The following is a 13,213-nucleotide window of genomic DNA, read 5'->3' as shown; positions in this document are numbered from 1 at the left end:
GAGGGTGGGTGAGAGCCAGCACCCCGGGAGTGCGGCACGCCCGCCGTGGGACGATGGGGCTGTGGACACAGCTGGGGCTCTGCGTGGCGTGTGCGGCAGGCGGAGAGGATGGGGAAGGAGTCCCGTGGCAGACGCAGAGAGGGAGGTCGCAGGTGGCAGCACGGGGTCCCAAGGTGAAGGGATACAGAGTTGGGCCGAGGAGTGGGCGTGGGTGGGCTCGGGTGAAGGTGGTCCCATGCTACGCGGGGTCTCGGGATGAGGGGGCTCAGGAGGCAGGAAGTGGGGGTGGGGTGGGGGGGACTGTGTGAGACCCCAGAGAGGTGGTGGTGGGAATTGCCACCTGAAAGCCAGGGTCTGAGGTTGGACAGAGGCAGGGGGCCAGGAAAGGGTGAGCTCTTGGCAGCTGGGGCCTCGGTCGAGCTGTCACCTACCTGTCTGTTCCCTTTTGGCAGGTTTGTCACGCGGCCCGACGTTAAGCAGAAGAAGCTGGCGAGTTTCCTGGACTGGAGCCTATGCACTTTGGCCTGCTCCTCCTTCCAGACCATCGAGGGGGTCATCGCCATGGACGGGATGCTTCAGGCCCTGGTAAACACTGTCCCCGTGGTGCGGGGTGGTCAGCAGTCAGCTTGTGGGGCTGTCAGAACGCTGGGGACAAGCCCTGTTTACCTTGGTTTCGTGGGGAAGTGGTTGGAACACAGGAGGAGATGTTGAACCCCGACCGGACAGTGAACACGGTTTCTTTTCTCTGCTGCTTTGCGCTGGGCCCTGTGACTGAGGGCTGGCCCTGCGTTGTTAGCGGTGGGCTTTCTGCTCTGGGGAAGGGGGTGGACTGGTGGCCCTGCGCATCGCCGCCAGGGGGCACCAATGCCTGCGGAGCTGGAGCCAGCAGGCAGGCAGGGGCGTGTCTTCCTCGAGCTTCCTGCTGTTCAGGTGTGTTACGGAGAAAAATGATTGGAACCAGCTTGAAGGAAATAAGGCAGGTGATTTGAAATTCGGTCTTGTTCAGATACTCAGGGTATTTGTAACCACTGTACTGAGAGCAGACCTGGCCCCTGGCCTGAGAGCTCCCACCGTTTCCTGGCTACCTGCTTTGCTCGTCTGGTGGTGCCTTTTCTAGGAGGAAAGATCAATTGACTTTAAATTCTGCGGGAGAGGGGAGGCTGCCACACTTGATGCTCTGGGATCAGGGCCCCCCTCCCTGGGCCTTGTGGTCCTTGCTCTTTCATGGCAGTGGGTGTGATTTCGTCCTTGCCCTTGTCTCTGAAGCTGGAGAGCCCAGGGCCCACTTTGAGGAGAGCAGGGCGTTTGGACTCTGTTTAAATGGTGGCGTTTGGGCTGTGACTCAGCGTGATGTCGTCTTCTTGGGTGTCATCCCATCTCCTTTCCTTGGCTGTTGCAGGTTCTGACGGGGAGTAGGAGGCGTGAGGGCCTGGGGGAAGTGGGGCTGTTGATGTGGTGTCCTGGGGCGGAGGGACGGGAGGTGGGAGGATCGGAGAGGACAGTCCTCCGCCCTGCCTGCCCTGCACCTAGAATGTTCTCTCTTCTGTGTCTTTTCATTTATGATGCCATTGTCTTCAGGGAGGATTGCCATTTAAATGACGAGGGTATCTCAAGACGTGTTAAAAAGAAACCTGGAAAAGTAAAACATGTTCCTGTAGTCTGATGAGGTGATCTGTTTATTCATGTGTCCTTTCATTCTGTAAATAAATGTGATATGTTATACTTACAACGGCTTTTAAAAAATTGAGATGTAATTCACATAATTCACCTTTTTGAAGTATATAAGTTCAGTGATTATTTTGTATATGTACAGGGTACAACCATCACCACTTGTCTAATTCCAGAATACTCTCATCACCCCTAAAGGAAACCCCACATGCATTAGCAGTCCCTCCCTGTTCCTCCCCTGCTGTCCCCCAGCCCCTGGCAACCAGTGATCTACTTTCTGTCTCTCTGGGTTTGCTTATTCTGGACACTTCATACAAGTGGAGTCGTGTGCAGTGTGACCTTTTGAGTCTGGCTTCTTTCCTTTAACATCATGTGTTCACGGTTCCTCCATGTTGTAGCCTGTGTCGGTGCTTTGTTCTTTCTTACTTTCAATACTCCACTGTATGGGAATTCTTAGTTACTCTGAGAAATGCTGATCCCAAATTTTGTATATAAGTTTTTGTTTGAGCGTATATTTTCAGTTTCCTTGCTACAATAGTAGCAGCAGGTTTTGTTTTGTTTTTTTTTAAGTTTAACAGTAATTTATTTAAAATTTATTTATTTATTTCCGGCTGCGTTGGATCTTCATTGCTGCACAGGGGCTTTCTCTAGTTGCGGGGAGAGGAGGCTACTCTTTTGTTGTGGTGCGCAGGCTTCTCATTGCGGTGGCTGCCGTTGTTGTGGAGCGTGGGCTCTAGGGGGGCAGGATTCAGTAGTCGTGGTGCACGGGGTTCACTGCACCATGGCATGTGGGATCTTGCCGGACCAGGGCTCGAACCTGTGTCCCCTGCATTGGCAGGCGGATTCTCAACCACTGCGCCACCAGGGAAGCCCCAGTTTAACAATAATTTACATCTTTTTTCTGTGTTTCTGAGGTTTTAAAAAAATTGTTATGGTTTGCACACCTGTAATATTGATGGAACACAGGTATCAGCCTGTGCCTGTAGGTGGCTCTCGTTCCAGCTGCATGTGTGGGAAGGTGCTTAAGGAGAACTTTATTGCTATGATGGGGGTCAGTGCTGGAGGTGGCTGGCCAGGAATGGTGCTGAGTGTTGACAAGAGGGGAGGGGGTGGTCTTGGTCACCAGGCCATCGCTGCAGGGGTCCTGGGCGGGTTGGGGGAGGGAGGTAGTGCAGGGTATCCAGCCCTGGTGAAGGATGGGTGGATGCAGCTGAGGTGGTTTATTTGAAAGTTTGAGTGTAAGTGGATTCTTAGTTTTTTGCATGAGTCACATTGAGAAGTCTTAGGTCACAGAGAAACAAGGGTCTGACGAACACGGCCGAGCCTGTCAGTCCACTTGGCCTTGCAGGGTAGACCTGCCCAGACGCTGGTGCTGCTTCCTGACTCACTTTTGTCCTGCTTTAGACCTCCTTCCCTCCAGCCTGGAATCTGTATCCTTGACAGGCTCCTGGGGTCGCCTTCCAGGCCCCACTGGCCGGGAAGCTGCCTCTCCAGAGGCCATTGCTGTGTTCAGGTCAGGGTAGCTGAGCCACAGGTGCCTCCACCATGGGGCTGGAGCCAGCAGTGACCACCCCTGGGGCCTGCAGCTGGCGAGGCCTGTGTAACCCCTGCCTGGACTGGCAGCGGCAGGCCTGTGCGTTCAGGCCACCAGCGAGAGTCCTGGGGGGTGCCAGTGCTTTTTTGGCTTGAGAAGGTCGTGGGGCCACTTCTCTGCCCAGTTCTGCTGTGGTTGGGCCCACGGGTCCTTTTTTTTTTTTTTTCTTTTTTTAACGTTTTTGATCCTCTTACTGCTTGTCACTAGGTTGTTCCCAAGTTCTTTTTTAAAAAACTTGATTTATTTTAATTTATTTTATTTTTGGCTATGTTGGGTTTTCATTGCTGTATGTGGGCTTTAGTTGCGGCGAGCGGGGGCTACTTTTCATTGCGGTGTGAGGACTTCTCACTGCAGTGGCTTCTCGTTGCAGAGCACAGACTCTAGGCGCCCGGGCTTCAGTAGTTGTGGCTCGCGGGCTCTAGAGCTCAGGCTCAGTAGTTGTGGCGCACAGGCTTAGTTGCTGTGCGGCATGTGTGATCTTCCCGGACCAGGGATTGAACCTGTGTTCCCTGCATTGGCAGGCGGATTCTTAACCACTGTGCCACCAGGGAAACCCTGTTCCCAAGTTCTGTTCCTTCTTCCCCGGGTGGGGCACAGGTGTTGGCAAGCCCGCTGCTGCCCTCCTTCTGGCCCCTTCACTGGCCATGAGTGGGGAAGTGCTTTTTATTGGAACGTCCCCCCGTTTGACACTCAGGAGGAGAGAAGGCCTCCGTTTTCTCTTCCTCCTGAGGAATAAAATGATTTTCCCAAAGGCTTAGCAGAGTTGAACCCAGTGTCCCTGCCCTCTTGTCGACCCAGAGGAGGAAGCCCTGCGGGGCCGAGGCCCTTTGGCAGCCGCACCCCGGAGCTGTTGGGGAGATGCGCCCTCAGTGAGGGTACCACCTGGTGTAAGAGCCCTGCCAGGGGAGGGGAGGCCTGGCCCTCCCACAGCTTCCAGGGCAGGAGCATCCTTCTAGAGGCTTCAGAAGCCCAGTGCTTCCTCTGGAAAACCCAGGGTCTTTCTGGAATCATGCACGTTCTTTCCTTTCCTTTTTTGGAAGGCGAAATTTGGTTTAATTGCTGCTACTGCCGCCCGGGCAGGAGGAAACAGTGTTGGTGCTGAACTCTCTCGGGCGGGAGCGGTTTCGCCATGAGCCTGTCAGACCTGAACGGGGAGGCTGGGTGTCTGCTGTGCATGATGAAACCTGCAGGTGTGCTGCGCTTCAGGATTGCGTCTGCCTCCTTGGATGCACTTGGCTTCATTCTATCCACCTGCTCATTAGTGTGGGTTAGGCGAAACAGGTGGACTCGTAACAAGTACCGTCGAAACTGGCGCTTGGTTTTTATTTCCCTTGAAGCCTATTCCTCTTGCAGGGATGATTTTTAACCCTCTGGCAGGGAAATAAGTGTTTGGCAACTTCATTTCATTGGAAGGCCTCTTTACTGTAGATCTTTGAAACACCCTTTGGTTTAGTCCCTCTTTAAGCATTAGGATTAATGGAAATCTAGGAAATTCAAGGAAGGGAAACAATATTAAAAGTTGAGGCTGGTGGTCATTTGAACTTGCTGCGCTCTGCTCACGCTGGCAGGCGTGCCGTCTCCGCTCTGGCTCCTCAGATTGGAGACTGACTGACAGGTGGCTCTGTGTGCTTCCTGAGGGCGGGCAGCGGACAGGGCGCGCCATTCTGTTTGCCAGCTGCTGGGGTTGTCCCCGCTTCACGGTGAGGGTTCTTTTATCCGTTCTGTCACTGTCACAAGTACACCTTGTTAAAGGGTAAAGCAGTCACAAACAAGATTGAAGACCAGGGAAGTGAAGACGGTAGATGCCCACAGTTCCACAGCCTGAGCCCCTTGTGGGGAGGGCGGAGGCCCTGGTTTGGCATGTGGTTTAAGGATGTGGAGGAGCCTCGTGTCCAGGTCAGGGTGGCTGTCGAGCAGGTGGCCCGCACCCTCGGATGGGCAGGCTGCACCCCAGATGCGCGCCCCAGACTCCAGACGTGTTGGCTCTGCCCCCCAGGGGGGAGCGGGTCCTACAGCAGCACCTGAGATCCCAGCGGGGGCAGCCCCTCTCCATGCCCACCGTCTGTGCAAGGGAAGCAGCAGGCCTCTGGCCTCAGAGCATGGCATGAGCTCATCTTTGAACGTGAAGAGAAGGCACTTGCTTACCCGGAACATCTCTCATGTGGCTTTGATTCCTGTTCTTTCAGGATTCTTTGGAAACGGCACCCTGTGGTTTCATTAAAGTTGTTTGGCCAGAGGACAAATTAACCAAACTGGGCTTTTTAGTCATAGCACTTGCCTGGGGCATGGTTTCCGGTGGAGGAAAACATGGTAGAACCATTTGAATGTGACCATTTTCAGGGTGTGCATGTTTATGTAATGTTCATGTGCTCCTGTAGGATTCAGGTGAAATAAGGCATCTTCAGTTTCCTTGGGGGTCTAAGATGTGGAGCAGCCAACTCTGAGGCTGCTTGAATTTCACGTGACTCTGTTTTATGCGTGGCGGGCTGCCCAGTGCACGGGTCTTGTTAGAACACGCACGGTGTGAGGCTTGTCTCCGTTTACCGGCGGCCTGGTTTGTACACCTGCTGTGTGATGGGGTGACGTGTCCTGCTGGACAGGTGTGTGCTTGCAGGCAGCCAGCCTGGGCCCACGCTTGCACGGGAAGGGGCTTGGCCATTGCAGTGCCTTTGCCTCTTGGATGAGAGACAAACACAGAGCGCTGTGCTCTGTGAGACAAATGCAGACTGCTTGGCCAGTGTCCCTCCACCATGGTGCCCCACCTCATAGCCCCCACTTACCTGGCTGCCCGGTCACCCTCACCTTCCTTCCAGTGCAGGGGACCCTCAGGCTCTGTCTGTGCCCGATTCTCCACTGACCTCAGTCCTTGGTTTCTGTCCTTGGTCCCAGAGCCCTGGTTCTGTGCACCTGATTGTGCTTCAGGCTCCGCAGGTCAAGGTAACGTCTTGTGCTGTGGCTTTTCCCTCCTTCCACCTGAGTTGCGTGAGACCCGGCTGCAGAGGAGGATGCCGGCCGGCGCTGTCTGTGCTCTCACAGGCTAAGTCCAGGGCCGAGCCCCAAGGTGGGGAGGTGGCTTGAGGCGTCTCCACGGCCCTGCCCTCCTTTACTGGTCCAGTGCTTGCCGGGCTGTGCTGGCCGCATCCCTGGCCCATCCTCCACCCTGTCCAGGGTCCTCTCAGCCATTTGCCTGCTGCTGCCCTCCCTCCGTTCAGGGGCTGGCCCAGCCTGGAGGGTCCTTCTGGGCAGTGACACCTCCTCTGGGTGTTCTGGGTCCCATGCTCCTTTCTGCTGCCCAGGTCGCCTGCCCTGTCAAAGCCCGTCAGTGGGCTCAGCTCTGCCCATCTGGTCCCGGGCGAGGCTCTTCCTGCCTTTCCTCCTTGTGTCTCCTCTTGTCTCACTTCCGCACAGAGCCCCCTCCTTCCCCTGGGCTTGGCAGCAGAGCACGACCCCTGCCACTTCCTGCGCCTGAGCCAGCCCTTCTCGGGACGCTCGCTCCCCTGTGTGTCACAGCCTCCTCCTCTGACCTCTGCTCTGGGAACTGCAGGCTTTATGTCGATGGTTTCTAAGTTTCTGTGGCAGGAATTGTGCCTTTTGCATCCTTTACACGTCACTTTGTTAGGCAAATAGGAGATGTATGAGCAGTGTCTTTGGTACTTGTGAATCGACTGAGAATCGATGTTTATCTGAAGAATCGTTATCACTGAGTAGGTGGTCCTAACAAGGCATGTTTGGGAGGGGCTGGAGTCGACTGCCCTGGCTCTCCCTCCAAGATTGTTCCTGCAGGTCTTTGCCGTCCTCAGCCTTGCTCTTCCCATAGTGGAGGTCGAGGTATGGCAGCAGCTTTGCTGCTCTTCAGACTGATTCTGACCCTTTTAAGGCAAGAGCTTTTCGCTTTTTTTGCTTCATGGTGTTTGAAATTCCTGTATTAGGGGCGGTAGAAAGCCTGGTTTTCCCTGTACCTTTGTGTGGTTGCTCATGGTTTGTAGAGTCTGACCATGCTGTCTTGGGGGTGGGTGGGCTGGACGAGGGCCACCCCGAGTGGCCTCCCAGTCGTCCGCCCCCTGCCCTGGAAAGCTGAGCCCCTCTGAGTAGTAGGACCACAGGCAGCCCAAACGCCAGCGTCTAGGAGGGGTCATTTAAACGGGAACATCTTAATGTAGCTTGTTATTAGGATCCTGACTTCCGCGGGGGCTGTTTAGAACATTTGAGGAAGCTGGGTAGATAATAAGGTGGTGGAATACGTCGTTATGAGCAGATTGACATCTGAAAACAGGAGGTCACAGTCATCACGTGTCCTCTGGGCTCTTGTGCATCGTGCAGCCTCATCTTCCAGACAGGACGCAGGCAGCTGCAGTCAGGGACTGGGGCGGGCCAGGCCGTCTCCCCTCCTGTGAAGGTGTGTGTTTATGATTGGGATTTCACTGTTAGGTTAGGAAAAAAGATTTAACACATAATGGGAAGATAAAACTAATGTGATTATTTTGATCATTTAAACATTTCTTTTTGAAGTTAATTTTTATTTACATATTTGTGTACTTAAAATCCTTTATAGTTTACTTGATATAAGTGTATTTTATCAGAATTGTATTTTTTTCATTCTGGGTCCTAGCTGATAATAGTCAGCTGTTTATCCTAGCCATTGAAAACTCAATTTCAACAACTAAAATTTTTCCACATTTGGAAGTTTTTTGTTTTCCCCTTAACGAATGCAGTCCTGAGGAAGTAAACCAGGCACCCTCTCGAGAAAACAGATGTCTTGCTTCTTCTTGGGGTGGGAGGTGCCTCTGGTTGGGCTGGCTTGCCGCCTCCCCTCCCTCAGGCCTGGTCCTGAGCGCAGTCTGGTGGGCACGGCCTATCAGGCCGGTTGTCCTTCTGTATTTCTTAGTGCTCCACTGTACAGTTTCAGGTTACTGTCATTTCTTGGGGTGGTGGTGGCCCTCCCCCTCCCTTTTATTTTTGCAAGCCAGTAGTCACGCGCGCGCGTGTGTGCATGCGTGTGTGCGTGTGTGTGTGTGTGTGTGTGTGTGTCAGGGTGGGCGGGGCGGAGGGTGGTGCAGGTGGTGGGGTTCTTCTCCTCTGACCTGCAGGGAAGGGGGGCCTGGAGCGTGAGTTAAGAGAATTTGTCTGTATAGCGCCCTTGGGTGTTACTCAAAGGGCGCCAGGCTGTTGGGCTTCGTTGCCTTCCGTGGAAGGTTTAGTCCTGGCTCGGCTCTGTGGCTCCAGCGAGGACCATCAGTCACGCTCTGGAGTGGCGTCCAGCCTGAAACTTGTGTCAGTGCTGATGGTCCTTTCTGTTTACGTTTTGTCCCCTTTGTGTGTGCACATCCAGGAACAGCTGTGATGCTGGGGCGTGGTCCCCTCTGTTGCCCTGGGACAGGACTCCGGAGCACAGGACAGGGGAGCTTGCCCTGCCTGAGCCCCATCCTGTCCGCTGGTCGGTGTGTCTGTGATGTCGCGTCTTCCCGAGGGACTGGCGATGGGGCCGCCATGTGGTGAGGTGCCCCGCGGTGCCAGTGTTTATCAGCTCACAGGGTGATTCTTGGGTGCTCGTGAGTGGCACCCCTGAGCCGTGTGATGTGGGCCCCTTCCTCCCAAGGGCCTAGGGTGGAGCTGCTTTTCTTGCCCTTGACTCAGTGGTGCCTTCAGGGGCCTCAGACCAGCATCTCCTGCTTGGCAGCCGGGCGGACTTGCTCTCAACAGCCGATAGCCTGTGATTTACAGCTGGAGAACATGCCCCGGGGAGGGAAGCTGGTTGCACGGTGCAGAAGAGCTGGCTTGGGTGGGTAGTGATTGGAAGGTGTGGTGGTTTAGAGTGATTACTGAGAAATGCGTTTGTTTGCACTTTGTGCTGTGCTGGTTTCTAGAACAACAGGAACAGACCTGGGGGTCATCTCTCCTCAGATGGGCGTGCTATATGGTCTCGTCTCTCTGTGGTGTGATGGCTTGTATGGAGTGTGTGCGTCCAGCTGGTGGTTTTCAGTTGGCTCATGTTTTATGCTTCCATGAAAAATGGGGTACACTCCCCATTTAGTGGCTTGGCTGGTGGATCCGCCTGACCATCTGAAGATCAGAGCATTTCTGTCAGCCGCTTTCTCCCGTTGCTGGGGGTCACTGTTCTCTGCACATGCTGGGTTGGACCGTGTGCTCTCAGGAGGGAAGGGCAGTGAAAACAGCCCTACTTTACGTGGAAAAATAGACCAAGAAACAAAATCAAAGCCCTGGCCCTCTGATTTTCGTTCCTTTTCATCCCTTTAGCCCTTCTGAGTCTGTTCACGGGAGAGTCCGTAACTCCTGTGACCTTTGCCTTTGTGCGTACAGAGCACCCCCCCGCCCCTGGGAAATCCTGTGGGTTTCAAGGTCAGGAAAAGTGTACGGATAAAAAGAATCCACCTTGAACCCATAAAAGATGGGGGATTGGGTCCCCTTTGGTCCAGACAGTGGCCTGCAGCCTGGCCTCGGGGCTGGTCCCCTCTGTGGGGTGGCGACCATGGGGGCCTGTCACCATCTGCCCATGCCCAGTGGCGGGCTGTGTCAGTGACAGTTGTCCTGGGAGGTCTTCACTACTTGTTCTTTTCTCTTCCTTAGACTTTGTAAGGAATTTGGCAAATGAAGGGTGTTCATGTGGGAGAGCATTTGGGGCCTTTCCTCCTATTTTAAATTCTTATTATTTATTAGTGAATGAGACCAAAGAGGGTTTAAGTGGTCACCAGGTGCTGTCAGTTCTCTTTCCTGCCGTTGCCTGTCCAGCCTCCCTCCCCCTGCAGACCGTCGGCCCCGGTCTAGGCGCCCCCCCCTCAGCTTCCCGCACGTTGAGAGTGGCCTCCCCATGTGTCCCGCACGCTGCTGCCGGGGTGGTGCCTGCAGGGTGAGATTTCAGTCCCTCACACGGATCCCGAGGAGGGAGTTGTGTCTGTCGTGGACAAGCCACCCCCTAAGCCTGTGGCTTCGCACAGTAGCTGTTGTGTGTGGATTCTGTGGGTCCCGACAGGCCAGGGCGTGGGCCGGGGGTGGGGCTTGTCTCTGCCCCTTGCTGCCAAGGGCCTTGCCTGAAAAGCCCGCACTGTGTGGGTGACTAGAAGGGTTAGGCTCAGCTGGGCCTGTGGACTGTGCCTCCTGCGTGGCGCCTCTGCACTGGCTACTGGGTTTCCAGGGGGAGCGTCCCAGGCAGAGGGTCCTGGGCTTGGCAGTCACAGTGTTGCTTCCGCCTGGCTCTGTTGGTTGCGGCAGCTGGAAGACCCCTGGCCCCAGGGAGGGAGGCATTGACCCCAGAGATCCCGGCTGTGGAGGGGAGGAGGTCAGAGAACTTGCCACACAGGGTGACTGTGTGATTTTTATCCACACTGTGTATTTGAGAGTAAAAGGAGGCTCTGCTCTATTCATAACAAAGCTGCCAGGAGTGAGGGGGGTGAGCTGGCCAGCGTGCCCATCTGACCCGATGCTCCAGTAGAACAATGTACCCGTGGCCCGCCTGCATGGGGTGCCCATCGGTAGACCTTGTCCCTGTGCTGAGAGCTGCTGAAGGGAAGCTTCTCCGTGAGGTTTGTTTTTGACCCCCCCCCGGCCCCCCACCCGGCACTGTTAGGCATCTCATCCCACGTGGTGTGGACCCCATCGCACCACTGGTCTGCAGACTGTAAGTGGGCATTTTGGTGCTTTTGGCTCCCTCCCAGATTCCAAGTCCCCGCATGGAAGGAACCAAGTGTTTCTGCTCAGGAGTAATTGTTCTGAAAATGGATGACTTATGTCTAAAGTGTATTAAATTGGATGCATTTGAATTTACATGGAGTAAGGTAACTTTAAATTTTGTAAATGAAACCTAGGGAAGAGTTCTTAAAAGAAAATAGTTTTCAGACAAACGAAAGGAATATGTCTGTATTTACCTGGTAGGAGACAATTCTGATCTCATTGGTTAATATAATGCGTTTTATGTTCATTTGCATTTTATTCTCTGAGTGGCTCAGCGAACTGGTACCATCACTGCCCCATGTCGTTTACTGAGGAAACTGAGATTCAGAGAGGGAGCCTTCCTGGCCCGTCACACAGGTGGTCAGGGGTCTGGATGCTTCTCTGTACGACATTCGTGGAGAATCCTCAGCACATTCAGTGGGTAGAGTAGGAGGAGCTCCTTCTTCTTTGAAAAATCATTTTTATTCTACACTTGGTGAAGAGATTACGCAGTCCAGAGGCTTGGTGATGAAAACACATCAGCCCTTGTCGGCTCTTGTCAGCACAGCGCCTTCTCCTGGAGACACAGCCCGCTTTGTGCCGGGGGTGCTTGCTGCCCCTTCCTCCTGCACGATGTGCTCCAGCCCGTCTGCTGGCTTGCTGACGCCCTCCTGCCATCTCCCAGCTTTGTTGACAATGTCACTGCTTTTAGGTGCTCTGGACCTGTTTCCGCTGCCATCCCCTCTCCACAGGGTCTCCCGATCCCACCCCTCTTTGTAAGAGGATGTCACGGTGCTTTTCCTCCCCTGCTGCCTGCCTCGCCCGTTGCTTCTTCTCAGCCAGTGCCTTTGTGCATTCACTTGTACGTGATACGAGTTCGCAGCATCTCCCTTCCGTTCTGTATCCTTCTTTAAGTCTTGGGCTAATTATTGGTTTGTAATTTTTATAGTCAATAACATTCATGACAGGGGTTCATTTTCTGCTCTGCAGTCCCAGGGTCCTTATGAAGGAGCGTTGTGCCTGGTATTAATGTCAGATGGAGTCTGCTTTCCAACATTCCCGTTGGTCAGAATCCTGTCTTTTATTTTTTTTTTTTTGCGGTATGCGGGCCTCTCACTGTTGTGGCCTCTCCCGTTGCGGAGCACAAGCTCCGGACGCGCAGGCTCAGCGGCCATGGCTCACAGGCGCAGCCGCTCCGCGGCATGTGGGATCTTCCTGGACCGGGGCACGAACCCGCGTCCCCTGCATTGGCAGGCGGACTCTCAACCACTGCGCCACCAGGGAAGCCCCCTGTCTTATTTTTGTTTCTTTCATATGTGGACCACAACTTGTACGGTTTTGATTTTCTTGTAGTTTGCTTATCTTTTTCTTTTCTTCACTAGCCCTTAATATAGTCTACTTCTAATTTATTTTGTTGATTGCTTAGACCTCCTTCCACCCTTCTGGAAGATTCTGCTCTGTGTTTTTGCTGACTCTCTGGAGCCCCTCTGGGTCACCTGGGACAAGCTGGATCCTCCTCTTGTAGCCCCGCTTCTAGGGTGGAGCACCTTCTCACCACTCCATTGAAAATTTGTTGCGATTTCTTGCTATTTATTTAGGGGAAAGTGTTCAGTCTTTTACCATTAAGTATGATACCACCTGTGGTTTTCATAGATGCTCTTTATCATATTGAGGAAGTTCCCTTCTATTTGTAGTTGATGGGGAGCTTTTATCATGAATGGGTGTTGGATTTTGTCAGGTGCTGTTTTTTTGCTTTTACTGAGCTGATTGTATGTTTTTGTTCTCTATTCTGCTAATACGATGTATTATATAAATCAATTTTTGAATGTTAAACTAGCCTTGCATTCCTTGAAAATGGAGAATAAATCCCATTTGGTCATGGAGTAAAATCCATTTAGTATGTTCCTGGATTCATTTTGCTAGTATTTTGTTAAGGATTAAAAAAATATATTTTATTTAATTAATTTATTTATTTTATTTGGTTGCTTCAGGTCTTAGTTGCAGCTTGCTGGCTCCTTAGTTGTAGCGTGCATGTGGGATCTAGTTCCCTGACCAGGGGTCGAACCCAGGGCCCCTGCATTGGGAGTGTGGAGTCTTAACCACTGGGCCACCAGGGAAGTCCTAAGGATTTTTTTATGTTTGTTCATGAGGGATGTTGATCTGCGGTTTTCTTGTGATGTCTGTGGCTTTTGTATCAGGTGAGGACCGGGAATTGTTCCTCCTCTGTTTTCTTGAAGTTTATGTAGGATGTATTTTTTCCTTAAATGTTTGCTAGAATTCATTAGT

General features: G+C 53.2%; 1 protein-coding gene across 2 annotated transcripts in view; it reads left to right on the top strand.

The window, feature by feature from the left end:
• TBCD (tubulin folding cofactor D) overlaps window positions 1–13,213 on the top strand; it is a 160,909-nt gene that overhangs the window by 19,740 nt on the left and 127,956 nt on the right. For both annotated transcript variants that reach the window (XM_059046889.2, XM_059046890.2), the window contains exon 7: window positions 453–585. In XM_059046889.2, the coding sequence (XP_058902872.1) occupies window positions 453–585 (133 nt within the window). The remainder of the gene's footprint in view (window positions 1–452; window positions 586–13,213) is intronic.

This window comes from Kogia breviceps, chromosome 19 (genome assembly GCF_026419965.1).
Source record: "Kogia breviceps isolate mKogBre1 chromosome 19, mKogBre1 haplotype 1, whole genome shotgun sequence".
Taxonomy (NCBI): Eukaryota; Metazoa; Chordata; class Mammalia; order Artiodactyla; family Physeteridae; genus Kogia; species Kogia breviceps.
Note: the sequence above shows the minus strand (reverse complement) of the source record. Positions and strands in the feature narration are given on the sequence as shown.